We start from the raw sequence: 22,854 nt of genomic DNA, 5'->3' as shown, positions 1-22,854 counted from the left end.
CCAAGGACCCAAGTTAGCTTGGCCAATACTCGGCCTTCTCTGGTGTGTCCATAGTGATCAAACTATGCTTTTTCTTTTTGTTTGACTATTTAGACAAGATGTACACAACACCTGATCTCATAGAAATGTGAAGATAGCCCATTCCTTAGACTAGAGATTGGCCAGATGGAGAAAGCATGCAGGCGAGTGTTTTCTATCAAACTACAAAAAGCTTGACCCTATTTGATTTCTGAACCTGGTGGCCACATGACTTCTCACAGATCTCGACAACTCCGGACATTCAGAGAACTGGTACTTTACCTTCCAGGAAATCTAATAGTCTGTAGACAACAGACAACTCAGCCACCATTTTCCAGGCTTTCTCAATTATCAAAAATGGCATTACCTTGTTCTTTTACAGCTAGGTTTGCTATTGCTACACAATTTTCCATTAATTGCTTTTGACACTAAATAATACAATTGGTTGTTAATAAAGTAATAACTATGTGACTGAGAAATCCGATAAAATTAGAATATATTTCAATTAAATTACAGAACACTAATATGTGTTTCATATAAGTTGCTTACTAGCATAAGTAGTTTGAGAAGTATTGACCAAACACACCAAACAACAAAATGAATGGAAATGTGTAATTACTTTTGGGTGAGTCGACATTTTAGGTAGTATTCCTGAATATTCTCAATGAATCAACTGATAGTCACAGAAATTAAATTAATAGTAATGTTCTTCCTATAACTAGAATTTTTCATTTACTGTTTTAAAGGTTTATCAGAGAATTAAAAATATATTGATTAAAATGAAGTAAATGAATATAAAATATTAATATTACTTTGCTATAATTTGGGTTTACCTGTTAATCAAATGTCATTTTAATACAAATGTATTAGTTTATACTAAATTTCTTCCAAGAACAAAAATACTAGTTTATTGCTTATGCAGCATAGAAGTAATATAGTACATCATTGAAGTTACAAGAAATATCATCTTTCTATAAATTAAATATTAATATAAGTATCTACCTTAGCCTCTCTTTGCTTGATTCTGAGGTCAGAAAGTTGAGAAAGTAGGTTGCTTGTCATGCAGTAATGTCCTAGAGGCTTTTATTGTTGGATAATCAATTTATCTTCTGGAATGTAAGATTTCAGAAATATAAAACATTGCTATGTATCTATAAATATTAGCCTTTTGTTTATGCAGATTGGTGTGGGAGGTCCTTCTGCTATGTGTTGCTTTTATTTATTAATTAATAAAGAAACTGCTTGGCACCAGTAGCAAGGCAGAAGTTAGGTAGGCAGGGAAAGATAGGCAGAATGCTGGGAGAAAGGAGGCAGAGTCAGAGAGATGCCATGGAGCCATGGCCAGATCAGACGTGCTAAAATTTTGCAGGTAAGCCACTGCCACTTGGTGATACACAGATTAATGGAGATGGGTTAAATTAATATGTAAAAGTTAGCCAATAAGAAGCTAGAGCTAATGGGTCAAGCAGTGTTTTCATTAATACAGTTTCTGTGTGGTTTATTTTAGTTCTGGATGGCCAGATGAACAAGCGGCTCCCCTTAAACAGCTGGTTTATTCTTCAATATGGTGAACATCTAGTTCTTTAAAGAGTCAGAGTACAAATAAGCATAGATTAAAAGGAGTAAAGAAAAATAAGCCATGTAAAAATTAATAATTCACAGAGAGTATGGATTATGTATATTATTTGATATTTTTGAATTTTTTCCTGTGAAGGAGCTAAGTACAGAGAGACATTTTATTGTATGGGCTGATAAGCTAAATCAGCATGTTTATTTTTTTTTTACTTTCAAGAAAGCTTTTATTATTATTATTATTTATTTATTTATTTATTTTTATTCTTTTTGAATTAAAATTTCCACCTGCTCCCCGTTTCCCATTTCCCTCCCCCTCCTCCCACATATTGCCCCCTCCCCCACTCCCCTCCTCCCATCCCCACTCCTCTTTTCCTCCCCCCACTCCATTCCCCCTCCCTCTTGATACTGAAGAGCAGTCCAAATTCCCTGCCCTGCGGGAAGACCAAGTTCCTCCCACTTCTATCTAGGTCCACGAAGGTGAGCATCCAAACAGGCTAGGCTCCCACAAAGCCAGTTCATGTATTAGGATCAAAACCTAGTGCCATTGTCCTTGGCTTCTCATCAGCCTTCATTGTCCGCCATGTTCAGAGAGTCCAGTTTCAACCCATGTTTATTCAGTCCCAGTCCAGCTGGCCTTGGTGGGCTCCCAATAGATCAGTTCCACTGTCACAGTGGGTGGGTGCACCCCTCATGGTCCTGACTTCTTTGTTTATGTTCTCCCTCCTTCTGCTCCTCATTTGGACCTTAAGAGCTCAGACCGTTGCTCCAAATTGGGTCTCTGTCTCTATCTTGATCCATTGCCAGATGAAGGTTCTACTGATCTCCAAAATATATAAAGAACTCAAGAAACTAGACTTTAAAATGCTAATTAACTCAATTAAAAAATGGGGCACTGAACTGAACAGAGAATTCTCAACAGAAGAAATTCAAATGGCCAAAAGACACTTAAGGTCATGCTCAACCTCCTTAGCGATAAGGGAAATGCAAATTAAAACAACTTTGAGATACCATCTTACACCTGTCAGAATGGCTAAAATCAAAAACACCAATGATAGCCTTTGCTGGAGAGGTTGTGGAGTAAGGAGCACACTCATCCATTGCTGGTGGGAATGCAAACTTGTGCAACCACTTTGGAAATCAGTGTGGTGATTTCTCAGGAAATTTGGGATCAACCTACCCCAATATCCAGTAATACCACTATTGGGAATATACCCAAGAGATGCCCTATCATATGACAAAAGTATCTGTTCAACTATGTTCATAGCAGCATTGTTTGTAATAGCCAGAACCTGGAAACAACCTAGATGCCCTTCAATGGAGGAATGGATGAAGAAAGTGTGGAATATATACATATTAGAGTACTACTCAGTGGTAAAAAACAATGACTTCTCGAATTTTGCATGCAAATGGATGGAAATAGAAAACACTATCCTGAGTGAGGTATCCCAGACCCAAAGAGAGGAATATGGGATGTACTCACTCATAATTGGTTTCTAGCCATAAATAAAGGACATTGAGCATATAATTTGTGATCCTAGAGAAGCTAAATAAGAAAGTGTACTCAAAGAAAAACGTATAGTCATCCGCCTTAATAGGGGAAGTAGACAAGATTGCCGGGAAAAAACTGGGAACTTGCGGGTGAGGTGGCATGGGACTAAGGGGAAATGGGGTGAGAAACGTGAGAAGGGGAGGATGGGAGGAGCTTGGGGGATTGGGATGGTTGGGATAGAGGAAGGGTGGATATGGGAACAGCATGTTTATTATAAAGGTATCATGACTTCCAAATTTGGGTCTAAGGATATGTTGCTTTGGAAAAGAAGTTCTTCCCTTGTTTCCACAGAGGATGAGAACCTGTGGATTGCTTCCAGACTGGTGTGGTTTGATGGAATAAGAACCCCTGAAAGGTCACCTTTAACACCCCTCAAAAATTACTTTGCTCAGTTAACAGCAGGAAAACGTTTGAAGAGAACTGTGTCCATATTCCCAAATATTGTCTATAAATGTTTGTTTAAATTTAAAGGGGGACATGCTATAGAGTTGATACTTTGTATTGGTATGGATCTTGACATTTTGACATAAATTTAAGGTCAATTTTATTAAATGTATATTTCTCCTCTTGATTAAGTTTGTGCAGCTCATTTAAAAATGCAATAAATAATTAAGTTGTGTTTGTGCAGCTCATTTAAAAATGTAATATATAATTAAGAAATATAAGTTAATGGATACTCATCTATAATAGGAAAGCTTGTAGTCATTTTAGTTAAATATTCTAGATATACAAAGATGTATTTCAGATAGGTAGGTATTTTTCAAACCTTTCAAAGACTACAGAATATGGCATTTAAAATGTTTTAATAGCTTAGAACTTTTTATGACAATGAGATACATCTGCTCCTGGTAGCACCAATTACTTCAAGAGGAAGATGGGTACTGAAGAGGCTTCTTATGGAGTTTGTTAGTCATTTGGGTAAGAAACTGCTTTTGCCTGGATTACTTAACTGGACATGCAGGGCCCACAGGGAAATAACTGCTGAATTTTCCTAAAGGTGAGATGGTCCTTCAGGGTTGCTATTACATGAAGGAGTCTGCCAGATGTTCTGCAGGACACAGAAGAAACTGACTGAGAAACTGCTAATATAGGTGGAACTGTCTTTGCTGCTTTATGGAAAAGTCTTCTGAATACTATGGGCCTGAAGGCTGAAGTTGGGTGCCCCAATGGTACAGAAGAACTTTGATTGGCTGTCCAGGTAGCAAGATGTCTCTGTCAGTTCTAGAGTTTCAGAAGTTGCTTACAATGTACTTTCTATTTACTTAGGTAATATTATAATCCTTCTGGAGTCTTTGATGGAGTTGAAGAATAGACAGTAACAATATAGTTTTTCTTAGTTATGATAAAAGATAAAGTAGATAAAAATATTGTAACTGTAATTCTTGTTTGATACCTGTTTTGTTATATGTAATTTTATTATGTTAAAGTTAAAACCTTCCTTTTTATTTAAACATAAACGGGGAGGTAATGTGAGAGTCCCTCTGTGTGCTGTGATTACCATTAATGAATAAAGAAACTGCTTTGGACCTATAGCAAGGCAGAATTTAGGTAGACAGGGAAAGTGAGGCAGAATGCTGGGGGAAAGGAGACAGAGTCAGAGAAATGCCATGGAGCTGTGGCCAGAGTCAGACGTGCCAAAACTTTGCTGATAAGCCACTGCCATGTGGTGATACACAGATTAATGGAGATGGGTTAAATTAATATGTAAGAGTTAGCCAATAAGAAGCTAGAGCTAATGGGCCAAGCAGTGATTTAATTAATACAGTTTCCGTGTGATTATTTCAGGTCTAAGCTAGCTGGGCAACTGGGAACCAGCAAGCCTTCCTCCAACAATAGATATTTATCATATACACATGTTGGCTCTTTCTAACTTTTTTTGATTCCTTGTTCCTTTGCCACAATTCATGTTCTTATTTACTTGCTCACTCCTTCAAGGTCTTCCATTCATCCCTTTTCCGTGTTAATAATAGTCCATGTTAATAGTACGTCAATAGTAATATCTTCTCTACACCCAGCTCTCCTGTTTGTGGAACTGTCAGACTAAGACAGCAGGGCCCTAGAACTGGAGACGGTCTTCATTCCTTTCAGACTCATCTCTGACTGAGCCTTTATTTCTGCTCAGCTCATCTGGACAAATGAATACACCCCAAGCTTCTGTGCCTCTGCTCATAAATTAATTCCTTCCTGTTGCTTCGGTAAATTCTAGACCAAATCAGCTGCATTCCTGAGTTAATAACTTCAACTACTGTCTCCTCTTCACTGGGCCCAAGCATCCCCTTGAGGATAGGTTCTGTTCCTTCCTGTCCATCTCTCCTCTCAGTACCGCCAGAAATAACAAACAGCATCTTTAGGAGATCTGTTGCAAGCCCTTATTTTGCTTTCAGGAAAGACTGGAGGTGGGGTGGAAAGGATATTTGAAGAGACAATATATTTACTATGATGACAAGTATTGTGTAAGGAAGGTCTTATAAGGAATATTTCTACTCATTAGTAGTTCTAGCATTCATCTCTCATAAATAAGTCATGGTGCACCTGACTTCATACACTAATCTCTCCTGTGCCTTTTCTTCCTAGGATGCAGCCATCCCTCACAGGCCTGTCTCTCTCCATCCTTTATATCAGTCTAAACTCTACCCACCTGTTAAGTCCCTGATGCATCCACAGACCTTGTCTCATGCTGACTGTCTTACCCCAGGACCCTTCAGTCATTTGTCCTCCTTCTCATTGAGGGATGAACAGGAGAAGTCCCCCACTCTCCTTAGTCAGGACACACACAATAAGGTGAGAATATTTTGCCCAAATGAGAATTGTTCTTTGCTATGAAATGTTGGTGTGCTTAACTTCTAAAACTTATATATAATGGGAAAGTCTGGATAAACACTTTGGATGCTTGTGTCTTTAACATTTAAGTGTATTAGAACTGTGAAAATATGGATTGAGTTGTATTACTTTAAGTAGATAACAACTGTCTGGGAGAAGTAACAGACATGTATTCTCTTTTTAAGTCTATCCCTGCTCTATGTTCCTCATTATCTCATGGTCTAACCCCAGTGTAGACATGTAAAGTAAGTTTCTAGAACTTTATATGGTAGCTTGATTAATTTATGTTCTAGTCTTATTTCAATAACTTTAAAAGTTTAATTAATTACAGTGACTTGTTGAGGAGGCATAGCTGCAGACAGTGAGCAAAGAAATACGATTACTTCAGGGGTCTGCAAAACAATAGTTTTATTATATAATGTGCCCATTTGCCTAATAATTTCTAATATCTATATATATCACAAAGTGTTCAGCACCTGGATATATGTGTATATATGCTAGTCTGCTATATTTATTATAATATATTTATGATTGGCATTGGAGAACATTCATGTGGCCTGCTAGAAGTACACAGCCCCACTGTGTGACCTTTGAGTAACTACCTGTTCCCTTTTAAATGTTTTAAATAATACAGTTTCTGAATGATTATTTTGGGAGTCTGGGCAGCTGGGAAATGAACAAGCAGTCTTCTCCAACAAATACTGTAGCTACTATCTGCTTATAAATGAGCATGCATGATAGATTATGGTCATATTTTATATTTCAGTTATATTAACAACTTCATCTTTTGATACCTTTGTGGTGCTAACTGCAACTATTCAGCAATATTAGATCTAGTATTGTATTCCTATTCCTAGTTTAGCTTTGCTTATCTAAGCTATGAAAAACAACACACAAGAATCACAAGCATTCACGTTTTGCAGACTTGCGCATAGTAGCAAGTTTATACTGGAAGGGTCATTTGACTCTATGAGATTGGTATCAGCAAGGGCCATATAAGTGATGACCTATTTCAGAAGAGAAATTGAAAGGTAAAGGCTGTGTATGAGTGAGAAAATCTTCATGAATAGATTTTGCCTTTCAGAGTCTAAGAATCCTTTAAATGGAGCGAAAAACCATTCATATCCAAAATACTAAAAAAATCATCTTATAGTAAGAATATTTTTCAAGGAAGATTTAATTGATTAGCCATATATTCCTATTTTTCCTATTAATATATATCAATTACTAAATTTTATAGGTATGTTTAGAAATATGTCATAGTTCTGGGTTAATATTTCAGTATTACCAGCATTTTTTGTTGACCTGAAAAATCTCCTTCCCTGGAGTTATAAAACACAATCTGCCATGCAAGTGAACTTTCTCCTAATGTGCTAATATTACTTCCCAGTTTGACCTTACAACTTTACCTACAACCAGATCTTTCCACTCTTCTCCTGAAGAACTCTCTGGGAGTGTTTGCTGCATGTGACTTGATTGTTCAGTCTTCATGGTTTGTCATCTGCTAGGACCTCGGCGTTCAGCAGGCTGTCATTTTTTTGTTGAAGCTGCAATGCACTCTTCTAAAATTTCACCAGACTCTTTATATCTTAAACTTTGACCCTAGTTCCTTTCCTCCATTCTTACTTTTTAATCAGAAGTCCAAAATGAGGTCACACCACAGCATATGACAAAGTTCACACGTTTGATTTCATCTTGTTCTGAGTTGCCTTATCCATCTTCCTTTAATTTTTTTGTCTCTAGTAAAAGGAAATCCATACCTTTTGGTTCTTTCCATTATCCTGAAAAACTATAAACTAGTGGGTAAGGGAATATTGCTTCTGCTTAGGCTATCTGAATTTATTTCTTGATTCCATCCCTTCTAGATATCCTCATATTTAGTGAGTAATTCATTGTCTGCATGCTTGTTTTCACATCTTTTAAAATGAGGATTATAGTAGTAACCAGTTATTCGAGCCTATAAGATCAGGATTAAAGCATATTGACATATAACAAAAGACACAAAACACAAGAATCATGTAGAGGCAAGATGTTATATGACAGACCTTTGAATTGACATTTCCTCTGCCCTCTTGTGTTTTCTTTCATCTTTTCTTCACTAGGTGTTTCCTTGTTGCACAAAGGAAGCTCAGACAAACAAACACACAACACAACAACAGGAAACAACTTCTCTATACAGTATCTTCACGATACTGTAAATCTAGCCTTTCCTTCCTTCCTTCTCTTCATGTCCAGCTTTGACTAACTCATTCTTGAAAACATTCTAATTTTGCTCCTTCCACTGAATTGAAATTACTCTAACAAAGTTAAGTTGGTTGTCAGTGAAAGTTCCTCAGACATCTGTCTCTTTTCACTTCTGTAGTGATTGATTGCATTTCTTCTTTGTTGAGTATCTCTTGTTTGCTTGTTGCCGTTTCTTTATCTTCTCCATGACTGGTGATTGAACCAAAGATTTATCTATACTGGGATTTTTTCTACCACTTAGCTACACCTCAAACCAATGTTTTACTTTATTTTGAGAGAGTGCCTTGCTAAATTGCTCAATCTAAGCATTAACCTCTTGTCCTCCTATTTTTCTGCCTGCAGAGTAGCTCGGAGTGTGATCTATGGGTCTGATGTGCCCTATATCTGACTAGGTTGTTGCACTTCAGATATCTGACCACTCACAAGTTTTTAGTAATTATCCCAGTGTTGGTGTGTATGAAACCCACATTTCCAGTTCTTACTTCTGCATTGATAACAAGTTTTTTTTACCTCTAGCTGATTGCTCATCACCTCTCCTCATGTGGTAGTTTGAATGAGAATGTCTCCTGTACATGCAGATACTTGAATATGTGGTCCCAGTTTGTGGCACTGTTTGGTTTAGGAGGTGTGGTCTTGATGCAGGAATTATGCTATAGTGAGCTTTGGGAATTCAAAGACTCCTGCCATCTCCAGTGTACTCTGCTTCCTGCATGTGGTTTAAGATATGAGCTTTCAGTCTGCTGCTCCTCTTGCCCTTCCTACCTGGTACCGCTCTTTCTAACTATGAAGGTGATGGACTCTTATCCCCCTGGAACTATAAACCCAAATAAACTCTTCCTTCCATAAGTTGCCTTGATCATGGTTTTTATATTGTTTATATATTTAATCGCATCAACAGAAATATATCTTGAAAAACAAATCGGCATTTCATTCTCATTCATTTTATTGGAAACTAGTTTGTATTGATTCCTTACTTCCGTCATTAATATCATAATTCTGAAGTTCTCAGACTGAAAGTTGGGTCCATCTATTATAATTCTTCTTCCTTTCACTTTGTCCTGGTAGCTGGTAAATTCCCAGGTTGAATGGGATCCTCTGGCTGTGCAGTATTATTTCCCACTGTTCTGCATTGCCAGGCTATTTTATTTGAAATCTAGGTATACTGTCAGCACCCCTTACATCCAGTTCTACACCAATTCCTCCCTTAGAAAATTATCTGTTTTCTCCCTAATGGGTATAAACATTTCTATATTTTGAATCTGACAAATCATGTCCCCTTTTTAGAGACGTTTCTTCACGCAGCATTTAAAGTTATCATTTCCCTTTTTTTTTTTTAAAATGTATAGTAATGATTTACTATTCGGTATAAATACACAATGCTAACTTATCCTAAGAAAAAGACAGGTAACTTTAGCTTTGTGTGCTTGACAAATGGTTAGAAACCCACGGTAAGGAAGTATTTGGATCAATGGAAACATTTGTAACACTTTTCATAAAACAAATGCAGCAATTTCCATAAAAAAAATTCAAGCATTCTTAGACTCTACTACTTATTATTCAGGTGCAGAAGATATTATAAGAAACACATTGACATTATAAGAGAAATGTACAATAAATTCATATAAGTTTCTAACTACAAAGTTCACATAAATGTCCATGAACCGTAGAATTATTTTAAATTATACTACAGTTATATATGGTATATTATAGTGAATAATATTAAATGGTAGCAACATTCAATAGCATGAACCCATCAGCAAATGTAACTTTAATGTAATGCTTCTATTCTTTGAGATTTGCATACATATATACAAGGTATTTTGATCATATTCATCTGCAGTTCTTCCATCAGCTCCCTTCAGAACCATCCTGTACCCTCCCACCTTCCTCTTTTCAATCTCTACAATCCTTGTCTACGTCAAGCACTTCATGTGCCATTATAGATGGATGTGTTTCTTGTTTGAGCTTTGCTTGTTCATCTACAACATGACACACTTTGACATGATGTTTTCCACCTTACTAGGCATTGCAGCAACTGTGTGTTCATGGTGAACAGTCTCAAAATGATCCCTTTTCCTCACCGCAAATCCAAAAGGCTAGATTAACCTAAGTTACTTCCGTTTTAGGCAAATACTAAATCTGAATCAACTTACGGTCTACCAATATGTTTAGAATAATCTTAGTAAACTGAATAGGATTTCTTTGTTAAAAGTTGCATCTGATCGCCACCTCTTGGGATGCCTTAGTAAGGGAATACTGGTAGACAGAGAAGTAGTGGGGTACCATTTGATCTTTTCTTGCTGTATGTAGATTCTGAAATCTTTTGAGGGGGGGTTCCCATTTCTTTAGGGTATCTGTCCAAAAGTGGATGGCACCTTGCCTTGTTCTTTTACATTCACCTTCGTGGCATACCCTCACAGGATTTCAATCAGCTACTTCTCTGCCTCTAGAGCACTTTATTTTCTGTACACAGGAGCAGGCAACTCTAAGACTGTCTCAGCCATCATCTCAGTTGCACCCTGTGTCTTTCATTCCTCTGTAACTCTGCTTTTGCCACCAGAATCCACAAGTATCTGTACCTATGACTGCACCTAGCTAAACTTTATTTGTATTTGAAGATGAAAAGGAATGTTATTTTGTCTATATACGACATTTGTGTTGGAGTGAGTGCTGTGGCATGAAAGTGGAAGTCAGAGGGCAACTTATGGATTTGTTTCTCCCCCTCATTCTTTACGCATGTTTCAGGGATCAGACTCGGGTGTCCAAGCTTTAAAACAGCAGGTGCCTTTACTCACAGGTTGGCCCATCAACCCCTAAACTTCATTTCAAGCAGCCTCAAATGCTATCTGCACTTTATTTGATTTTCTAGTTGTTTGTGGGCATGCCCTAAAGAGGAAAATTCATGTAATTAATGCATCTTCTTATAACTGATCTTCAGTTAAGTTAGAATCACCTCTAGGCTTGTCTGAGTATATTTAGAGATGGTTATCTGAGTGTAACAAAAATCTAATTGATCTCATAAATTAAAACTCAGAATCAAATATTAGGGGGTGAAAGCTGAAAGATGAGAGAAGCAGAGCAACCAGCAACTAGTACTTACCTCTACCTCACACCGGATGGGGAAAGATCCTGTCCCCACGAATCCTCAGAATGAATGGCTTAAGCTCCTGTCTCCTCCCGCCTTATATTCTTCTCTCCACCCAGCCATATCACTTCTGTCTTCACCTCCCTAATACTCGTATTAAAGGCATGTAATCCCAAGTACAGGTATCAAAGGTGTGAGCTTTATTTCTCTTTTAGACTGATTCAATCTTGTGTAGCCCGGAGTGACCTTGAACTTACAAAGAGCTTTCTACCTCTGTCTCCCTGGTGCTGAAATTAAAGGCCTGTGCGCCCACTCCCTGGCTTCTATGGCTAACTAGTATGACTAGCTCTGCACTCTGATCTTCAGGCAAGTTTTATTTGTTACAGAACAAACAAAATATCACCACATCTGAGGATGGAGGACCCACCCTTAATATGGTCAGCATGGGTAGTATATCCCATAGGCTGGAGTCCAGGACTGAATAAAAAGGGAAAGGGGGCATCAGTCAAACTGCAGGATTCTCTTTCCCTGCTTCCTGGTCTGCATCATAGACTGAGCTTTTCCTATTGTGACTTCCTTGCAATGATGCATACTGTTGTCAATGGGGACCTAGAATGAACCTTTGTCCCCATAAATGTGACTTGTCAGATATTTGGTCATAGCAATCCGAAAAGTCACTGGTGCACATGAGCTCCCAGTTGGTGAGCAAGGCAGTGCTCTGCCTCCTCTCACATACTATGCTGGGGTGTTCCTTCTGCTGATCTGCCTGGTGTGGTTTATTGTATACCGTTCCTATAATTCATGATTTTATTATTTAGGATGGGTCCTAAATCTAGTGTTGGGGGTCTTACATAAATAAGCAAAATAGCTGAGTTAGGCTTTTCTTTGTCATGAACTAGAATGCTGTTGGCTGGGAATTTATTGTCAATGGATCAGTAATATGTAAATTTTAAGAAACAGGAACACAAATAACACAAGTTATTTATTGATTAGTTGATACATAGGTGAATAGCAGTAACTGATTGTCTGTTTGTTTAGATTCCACAGAGAAGAGAATTCACATATGAGAAATTACTTTGGGAATGAATTCCAAACAGGTTGTAGAAGTGGGAAACTGACACAAAGAAGGAATCCGGGGAAGGTTATATTGGCAAACAAGTTGTCATTGTGGAGGAACGCTAAAGAAAAACAAACAAACAAAAACAGGGAAGGGCATATCGCTTGGAACAATGCCTACTGAGAGATGGGGGTGGAAATATTGAGAATAAGTTGAGGCTGTACCAGGAAAGAGGAATTGCGTTGAGAAACAACACTAATTCCTAGAGAGAGTGAGCGGCAGGCAAGGAAAGGCCCAGGTGAACATCATGAGCTCATGTTAAAGAGGGAGAAGATGCCGTGTGTAGACATGGATGTATCTCTTCTCACCTGTTCTTATACTTTGTTTATTTTCTTTTTTCCAAGACAGGATGCCTCTGTAGCTTTGGAGCCTGTCCTGGAACTAGCTCTAGTAGACCAGGCTGGGCTCGAACTCACAGGGATCCACCTGTCTCTGCCTCCTGAGTGTTGGGATTAAAGGCGTGCACCACCACCGCCTGGCTACTTTGTAACTACTTTTGAAGTCTGAAATAAAATGAAAAGAAATTTATGCCCTGGCAATGCTGAAGCATGCGTGGGAAATTTGTGTATGGCGGTTCTGTTGAATTTGTCCAAATTGGGTTTCATGGCCTAAGTCGATGAGGACAACTGACCAGGATTTTCCCTCAAGGGGGCACCAGTTCTCATTACAGATGGTTGTGAGCCACTGTGTGGTTGTTGGGAATTGAACTCAGGACCTTTGGAAGAGCAAGTAGTGCTCTTAAGCGCTGAGCTATTGAAGTCTAGGCTTCCTCATATCAAAACTCTGGCTATCAAAACTCAAGAATGGGTTTGAGGACATGGCTCAGTGGTAGAATCTACAAAATCCCCTCCAAATCTCAAGAACCAAAAAAATTCTCATGGTCTTTTCCTTTGTTTTAGGTGTGTTATTCATACTATTGGTCCTGCTAAGCAATGAAGAAGACAGGGGATAGATGTGTCTGGGCATGCAATGTAAAGCTATATCTTATCTGCGGTGATTTTTTCCAATATTGTTTCTCTTTTGCAATGGACTTTAATATTTTTACCTTTCAGGGCAGGAAGGTGTCATGTGTAGCATCTGGGCTTCTGTCTTGATTGAGGCTTTTTGTGGTAGAGTCTCTACTATCCTCCATGCCAGAAAATTCAGGCCATGAAGAAGATGACACTTAGTAGGGCCATTCATATGATTTCATGGCCTCTTCCCTGCTCTTCTCGGCCCTCAGTTGAAAACATGCAGGAAGTGGTTAAGCAGACAATTTAGCATCCTGTATAACTCTTACTGTTTTCTCTCTCCATCTTCTGCCTTATCTCTCCTTCTTTCTAGTCCCATAATCTCATAATATGTCTATCTAACTTTATTAGTCAACCTGAAATTCTAATTCTTCTGGCCTACTTTAAGCACCTCACATCCATCACTCAGTTGTCTGCACTCTTTTTTTTCATATTCCAATATTTTTTCTTCCTTTTATTTTGCACAGCGAAGGCATCGTGGGCAGAAAGTTATACCTCATTCATGTTTGTTTCAGTTCCTACAACTGTTGATAGCAACAAACCAGAAAGATGTAGCCCCTGTGTGAAGCCCCTGCTGAGTGAGAACTAAACTCGTCCAGTCTGCATGGGGCTCCTGATCTGCCTCAAGGTGGCAGTTAGGATTTCCTCAGCAGTAAGGTGCCATTACTGGGAAAACTTGAATGGTTTACAAGCAAAAACAGGATCGACAGCTATGAAGCCACAGGAGAAAATCCACAGGCACTCTTGCAAGTATCTTCTCTTCCTGTTTTCAAAACTACATCTTATTTTTGTGCCTTGGTAAAGACCATGCAGCCGTTTTATTTCACTTCCATTTCTAACAATACACCACCATTGCTTACAACCATGCTCGATTTTGTTTTATTGAGTTTGCTCATATCCTACCAAAGACATACAGATGAAGAGATTTCTTTGTATACATATATTCCCCTTAAGCAAACTGCTATTGTAATCTATTATATGTACATTCTCGATGTACCAGCTAGCTCTAGTTTTCCTACCAGTTTAGATTTAAAATATCTCCTCTATTGTCTCTGGAGTAGCCTGCTTGGAAACAACAACCATGGAAGCCCAAAGGAAGAAACAAAGCCTGAGTGCCACAACTTTCACCTCAGGACCAGTCCACACTCGTGTTATCCCTGTTCGGTGTCCTTCACACCCTTGACCATAACCACCCACACGTCTTTAGCCCCTCCTTTCCCCAAGATGAAGACGGTAGGATTTCTCAAATAGCTGGGAAATTACAGCTACTGTATTGATAATTTGTGTTCTAATCAGTTTGGGGCTTTAAAAAACATAAACTAACATGGTCATTTATTTTGAGGCAGTTTATATTTAGAAATGTTTGATCTGTTCTGTAACAAACCATTTCTCTCAGTAAATACCAATTTTAATAATGATAATGTCAATTACTTCAGAGTCCCCTTTTGTTATCAAGTATTCTGGTTTGATTAGTAATGGCAATTACTCTTAGTGAAATGCGGGCTAAAACTCAAGTGCAGTGCCTGCTTAAGATATATGTTGCTGAATTCTTTTGATGAGTCATTAAGTTATTTTATATCTACATTTGAAAAAGTGATTCAACCACTTGGTGGAAAATAAAATCTTCTGATTGTTACCAGGATCAAGTGAAATTTTACTTGCACACTCCAATGTTAGTATTGAATTTAATTCACATTTCCAGAAATTACTTATTAATATGAATTTGGTGCTGGAATGAAAGAAAACTCATCAGTTTAACTGAGAAGACGTCTTTTCCCTTAGTGCAGCATATTTCCTTCCAATGCCCCATTAATTCACACGTGTCTCTTGGCATTTGTTCACCCCATTTTTTTGCCCTCAGAAGCCCCCTTCCCGAGTACTTGAATTTTATGTTCTCCTTGTTGACATTTGGTAGTTATCTTAATGTTTTCTCTACACACACACACACACACACACACACACACACACACACGCATGCACACACGCACACACACAAATCTATTCTTACCACAAAGGAAATAAAGATGGTTTATTATGAGGCCTAATTGGAGTGACTCTGGTCTGGAATTGTAAACTTAAGCTGCCCCAAATTTGGTGGAAGCTGTTTCATGAAATTTTAATAGTACCAGAACACAGAAAGCCATAAATGAAGCCATTTTAAGAAACATGTTGGTGGAACTCTCAGGGAAGCAGGTTACAGTCAGGTGGAAAAAGTGCTTCAGAGACTGTTGACAGCAGTCTTAGCACTTTGACTGGTGGAGAAAAGAGTTTTGCTAATACTGTCTAAAATTTGTATCTGTTTATCACAATGCTTACCGAGGTGAGCAAGAAACAGCTCTTTAGAGGCTACAGACAGCCCAAGATACACAGTAACTGGGCTCTAGACCTGCACCATTCCAACCCTTTTACAGTCACAAGCTTTAACCAGCCCTTCAGCCTTTGCAGCTACAGCCTCTTTCCAGGAATTCTTCTCCACAATATACTTCAACCCATAAAATGCCATTAGCTATATCAGTCTTTAAACTATAATTTCTCTCTTCTGGTTTATAATTTCAGAATATTTGGCTTGGTTTTGATCCCTAAATGGAGACAACTGCATCAGAATTATTGGGAAAACTAGAAAACCACAAGTTCCCAACCCACATGAATTTTTGCAAGTGGATTATAATATGAATATTACATGTGCATTATACAAAATATGAATTAAATGGAGCACCTCTGCAAGGAGATTTCTTCTGATATTTTATCAAAATGTATTGATGAACAGAAGGGGAGACTAGCTGGAAACCCCTATAGTAATTCAAATCTTTACTTACTGGTGGTTCAAAGGCTTTGGACAGCTTTGAAACCATTTGTCTCTTTAAGGTAAAATGTACATATTTAGAGCTAGAGACACAAAACACAGTTAAGAATCAAGAAGAACATTGAGATAAGCTTTGCTTCAAGATAATGAAATGAATGTCAAGGGAAAAATCAGGTTCAAAATCATGAAAACCTTGTCTAACTCATAATCCAATTCTCTACCCAAATAAGGAGAATAGGTGGTGTTTATTTTATACTGAAATCTAGGAGCCTTGTAGTCTAGAAGTAGGCAAAACATAATTATTTATTTGTGTCACAAAGATTTATGGAATCTCCAGTAGGCAAAAGCCCTGGCTGATCAGTGCTGCCCATTCCAGGGGGAGCAAGCAGAAAGAGGCAAATATAGCTTGACTAGGAATTTGTTTTCTATGTAGGAAAAAACAAACAGATTCCGAGATGGACTTCCACATTTGTCTGCTGTTTGAATGGGAAGGAGAGTCTGGGGAGAGCATACCAAGCATGTTGTTTGGTAAAGTTCTCCGCCAGAGGGCAGAGGCATTTCAATATCATACGTGTCTTAGTGGTGGTTTGGCATGTATTGAAGAGGCTCTGAAATGTGATAAAAAAGCTAATATTAGAAAAAATCCAATTTGATATTTACTCTACAGACTGGTATTTTATTTAAATTTCGAAGCAATTGTGGAGGTGGGTTTCATTTTCTCTAACCCGAGGAAACAGGAACAGAAAGCGTGGACACTTTGCATAATATTCTACAAGGCAACAAAATCTGGTCTGGATTAGTTGCTCTTCAGAGATTCTCTGACAAACCTTGTCAGTCAAACAGCTTCACTATCTCATGGTGCTATGACCTGAAGATCATAAGCTTCCATCTGCTCCAGCAAGGCACTTTGATTTTTTTTTTTATTTTCACATCCCAACCAAAGTTTCCCCTCCCTCCCCTTTTCCTAGTCCTCCCCCCCCCCCAACTCTGCATTCACTCATCCTCTACTCTTTCTCTTCAGATACAGGCAGGCCTCTCATGGATATCAGCCAATGTTGGTATACAAGTTGTAGTGAGACTATGCACCTCTTCTATTCAGGCTGGATGAGGCAATCCAATAGGAGGAAAGGGTCCCAAAAGCAGGCACCAGATTCAGAGACATCTCCTGCTCTCACTGTTAGGAATCTCACATGAAGACCAAGCTACACATCTGTAGCATACAAGCAGAGGGACTAGGTCAGTCTCATGCAGGTTCAGTTTCTGTGACCTTCTATGAGTCTAGGTTAGTTATTTGGATTTTCTCATGGTGCCTTAGACACCATGGGTCCACAATCCTTCTCCCCCCCCCCCCCCCATCTGCAGGATTCCCTGAGCCCTGTCTAAAGTGTGACTGTGCGGTTCTATCTTTGTTTCCAGTAGTTGTTGGGTGAACCATCTCTGATGACAGTTGGGCTATAGTTATAACCAATCTATGATTATAACAGAATATCACGAGGAATCATTACATTGTCAGCCCCTTCTTTTCCATTCGTGTTTGGTTCCGTTCTAAGTTTCTGGGGTATCCTGCCTCTGGGTCCTGGCCATCGGAGTGGGGGATTCCTTTTCTGAGTATGGATTTCCAGCTGTGCCAGTCATTAATTGGCCCCTCCCACAATTTCTGCATCATCTTTACCCCGGCATATCTTTTAGGCACGGCAAATTGTAGGTCAAAGGATTTGTGCCTGGGTTGATGTCCCGTGCCCTCCACTGAAATCTTACTTGGTTACAGGAGATGGTTGATGCAGACTCCGTATTCCCTATTGCTAGGGGGTCTTAGCTAGGTCACTGTCATAGATTCCTGGGAGTTTCCACTGCTCTAGGTTTCTAGCTTATCCCTGAGATACCCCCAGATTCCAGTCGTCTCTCCCAGCACTCTCTCCCTCCATCTTCTCTCACCTGATCTCTCTCATTTCCATCCCCATTCCCCCTTATAGACCCCTCCCCCTCATCCACTGGCAATGCCCATTCTATTTTCCCTTCAAAATGCTGTTTAATGTCTCTAGGTCTGTGGGTTGTAGAATGATTTTTCTTTACTTTAAGGCTAATATTTACTTGTGATTGAATACATATGAAAAAACCAGGATAGTTTGAAATACTCCTATACAGTAAGAGAACTTCTGGAGGTATCACTTTTCCCGATTTAAAGGTATACTACAGAGAAATAGTAATAAAAATTGCATAAATTGGTATTGGCATAAAAATAGACAGATTGGTCAATGGAATCAAATCAAAGACCCAGTACTAATCCACACACCTATGGACACCTGATTTTTGAAAAGGAAGCTAGAAATATACAATGGACAAAAGAAAGCATCTTCAAAAAAATGGAGCTGGCATAACTGATGTCAACATGTAGAAGAATGCAAATAGAACTATATCTATTACTCTGCACAAAAGTCAATCCCAAGTGGATCAAAGACCTCAACATAAAATCAGATACATTGAATCTGATAAAAAAGAAAGTGAAGAATCGTCTTGAATGTATTGGCATAGGAGACAACTTCTTGAACAGAACACAAATGTTCAGGTACTAAGGTCAGCAATTAACAAATGGGACCTCATGAAACTGAAAAGCTTCTGTAAGGCAAAGTACATCATCAATATGGTGGACAAACAGGCAACCCTCAGAATGGGAAAATATTTTTACCACTGAGAGAGGGCTAATATTCAAAATACATAAAGAACTCAAAAAACTAGACATCAACAAATAATCCAGTTAAAAAATGAGGTACAGATCTAAACAGAGAATTCTCCAGAAGAGGAATGAATCTCAAATGGCTGAGAGACACATAAGGAAATATTCAACATCCTTAGCCACTAGGGAAATGCAAATCAAAACAGCACTGAGATTCTGTCAGAAAGGCTAAGGTCAAAAACACAAGTTAAAGTTCATGCTGGAGAGGATGTGAAGCAAGGGGAACACTCCTCCACTGCTCATGGGAGTGCAAACTTGTACAGCCACTTTGGAAATCCATACAGTTTCTCAGAAAATTGGTAATTGATCTATTTCAAGACCCAGCTATACTTCTCCTGGTCATATAACAAAGGACACTCTTCCATATCACAAGGACACTGTACAACTATGTTCACAGTCCATTTACTTGTAATAGCCTAAATATCCCTCAGCTGAAGAATGGATAAGGCAAATGTGGTACATTTACACAATGGGCTATTATTCAGCTATTAAAAACAGTAACATCAGGAAATTTGCTAGCAAATGGATGGAAGTAGAAAAGACCTTCCTGAAAAACAATCTACCTTTTAACATAGGACCGGAACTCAATGGAGACCACCTTCCTGCCTTCAACAACAAAGAACTATGGGAGCAGATAGCGTATAGTGGCAATTTTCATTCATTGGTCGCAACTTCCTTGGTAGTTAAACTACCCTTTCCCAGGGGTTGCCTAAGACCACCAGAAAACTGATATTTGTAATACTAATACAATTCACAACAGTATCAAAATTACTACTATTAGTAATTAGTATTAGTAATAGTTATGAAGTAGCAATGAGAATAATTTTATGGTTTGGGGCCATCACAACTTGAGGAACTGTATTAAAGAGTCACAGCATCAGGTAGGTTGAGCACCACTGCTGTAGAGTGACACCCAGAGTTATGGCATGAGCTCTGGACAGGGTCTGGGGTTGTTGTCATCAACCCCATAATACTTCCTATACGCTGCCTCCAGACCCCAACCTCCAATCTTCTTTGGGTAAGAGAATGTATCAGGGGAGGAAGAGGTGGGAGGATTCTTGAGCTCAGGACCTTAAGAACAACTTACACAGGAAGACTGAAAGAAAAAAAAGAAATAAATACACAAAACAAAAATAATATACTTTGGCAGTTACTTTATTGAAAAAGGTCATTTGTAAGTTGGAGGCAAAACTGCCTCTAACTACCTCATTAATCATGCTTGCTTCACTCTGTCTGTATACACAAATAGAGACCTGTCTGAGTGAATACACCAAGGTAATTTGTTTTTGATCAACATAGAGATAAATGGCCTTGCTCTCAATTTGAAAACTTTTCTGACAATTTTTGGAGATAATGGGAATTGGATGACTATTAGGATGCTTCAGAAGAGAAAAATCTTTGTGGTGGGTGGAATAGGACATTTTATCAAACTCAAAATGGATTTTTAATGTTCAGAAGTTTTCAGGAAAGAGAAGTAGAGGCAGTGTTTCAGAATGGATGGACTCTTTCAATGCACTCATTAAGAACACTCTGTTCAACTGACTAAATCAGATGAATTGGACTTTTAACATTAAAAAATGAATGTCAATGAGCAGGTATTTTTAACAGATGCACTTGTGCAACTGAAGTTCTTATGTTAGGTTCTTTGCCAGAGGGCAGAGTGAGTATGTCAACACAGTAAAAAAGCCTTCGTAACAGCTTGCCATGTGAAATGGGAGTGGCTGTTGACATCCTGCCGGGTGACATCCTGAAAATGTTCATAATTTAATTACAAAATAATTGACTTTTACATTTCTTCTGGGAAGTTGAGAATAATTTATTCTTTAATTCATATTTCTCTTTTTGGTTTAATTTTTGTGACAAAAACATCTGTCACCGAGATCGTTTGTTGTGTGGCATTAGGCATATAGTATCTATCTAAAATAATTCACTGTGACATTTATTTTTGCTTTTATTCTTTTTCATTAAAAATAGTTTTTCCATACAATATATTCTGATTACAGTTTTCTTTCATCCAGCTACTCCCAGATCCTCCCCTCTTGCCTACCACCCACATCTTTAACCTTTCTTTCTCTCTCTCTCATTAGAATAATTGTTATTTTGCAATAATTAGAATAAAAAGGCATCTAAAAATACTAAAACAAAACAAAACAAACAAACCAGAGTAGGACATAACAACAAACAATGAACAACGACACAGAAAAAAGAGGCAAAGATAAAGCTCAAGGAACATATATAGATGCAGGGGACACACAATTCACACACAGGGAGACATCCCATAATTATGGAAGAACAGAAACCATACTATATATAAAACGGACTTGTCACTAAAAAAGTTCTGATTGAGAATTATGAGAGAATGGGCTGTCAAAAAACGTCACTGAGTTTGTTTTGTGTTGGTCATTTTCTGCTGGGCATGAGGCTTGGCCTTGAGAGTGGTTTGTGTACTCTGTGAGACTCTATAGCAGAAAACTAATTTCTCATTTGTGAGCAGTTATCAATTGGAGATAGCTTCTGGTTTGTGGATGGGGGCTGTGTCCACTTTCCTTTCAGTGTTGGAGCCCCATCTCTCCATGACTTGTACAGGCTCTGCATGCTGCCACAGTCTCTCTGTGTTAATATATGTATTGGTCCTGCATATTTAGAAAGCTTTGTTTCCTTGATGTCATCTATTCCCTCTGGTTTTTATATACTTTTTGTATCTTTCCCCACAAAGTTTCCTAAACCCTGAGGGGCAGGTTTTGATGGAAACATCCCATTTAGGGCTGAGTGTTTCAAAGTCTCTCTCTCTCTCTCTACACATTGTCCACTTGTGGGTCTCTGTATTTGTTCCCATCTACTGCAGGAAGAAGCTTTTCTGATGATGGCTGACCAAGATACTGGTATAGCAGAATGTCATTAGGAGTCTTTTTATTGCTATGCTTCTTTAGCAGAATGTTTTTTGATTTTCTCCTAGGTCCCTGACCTCTCTAGCCTCAAGTGTTTGGCCATCTGAGTAATGTCATAGATGGGTTCCATCTCATGTAGTAGGCCTGTAATCCCATCAAATATTGGTTGGTTGATCTCACAATTTTGTGCTACTATTGCAGTAACACATCTTTTTTCTCATCACACACACACACACACACACACACTTCATTTATTCATTTTATATTCCAGCTACAGCCTTCCCTGCGTTCTCCCCTCCCACCCTCTCTTTCCTATTCCCCCTACCCCAATCCTCTCCTCTTCCATTTTTATCTGGGAAAGGGAAGACCTCCTATGTGTACCAATAAAACATGGCATATCAAATTGCAGCAAGAATAAGCATCTCCCCATGTATTAAAGCTGAGCAAGGTAACCCAGTATGAGAAGTAGGGTCCAAAAAGTCAGTAAAAGAGTTGGAGACAACCACTGTTCCCCCTGTTAGGAGCCACATAAGAAGACAAATGATACAACGGTAATATATATGCAGAGTGCCTAGGCCAGTCTCTTATAGGCAGGTTGCCCTTGTAGATCAAAGGATTTATATCTGGATTGGGGTTTACCTTTCTTCTTTGGTAGCAAACAAAAACATATAAAAAATATCATCCACCAGGATCAAGTAGACTTTATTCCGGAGATGAAGAGATAGTTCAATAAACATAAATCAATAAGCCTACTTAGTCATGGTGGATGATCTTTTTGATGTTTTCTTGGATTTGATTTGTAAGCATATTTTTTTTGAAAAATTTTGCATCGATATTCACCAGAAGCATTGTTCTATAATTCTCTTTCTTTGTTGGTCTTTGTTGTTTGAGTATTAGAGTAACTATGGCCTTATAAAATGAGTTGGGAAAGGTGCCTTCCATTTCTATTTTGTGAAATAATTTGTTGAGTATTATCATTAACTCTGTATAAGTCTGGTAGAATTCTGTTCT

At 38.4% G+C, this 22,854-nt stretch overlaps 1 protein-coding gene across 16 annotated transcripts in view; it reads left to right on the top strand.

Annotated features, from left to right (window-relative positions):
• Mlip (muscular LMNA interacting protein) overlaps window positions 1-22,854 on the top strand; it is a 234,116-nt gene that overhangs the window by 190,149 nt on the left and 21,113 nt on the right. For 15 of the 16 annotated variants that reach the window (XM_057768671.1, XM_057768666.1, XM_057768681.1 and 12 more), the window contains one exon: window positions 5,717-5,923. The exons of the other annotated variant lie outside the window; for it this stretch is intronic. In XM_057768671.1, the coding sequence (XP_057624654.1) occupies window positions 5,717-5,923 (207 nt within the window). The remainder of the gene's footprint in view (window positions 1-5,716; window positions 5,924-22,854) is intronic. 16 annotated transcript variants of the gene reach the window in all.

Source organism: Chionomys nivalis, chromosome 4 (assembly GCF_950005125.1).
Source record: "Chionomys nivalis chromosome 4, mChiNiv1.1, whole genome shotgun sequence".
NCBI lineage: Eukaryota > Metazoa > Chordata > Mammalia > Rodentia > Cricetidae > Chionomys > Chionomys nivalis.
This window is presented reverse-complemented; position numbering and strand designations above follow the sequence as displayed.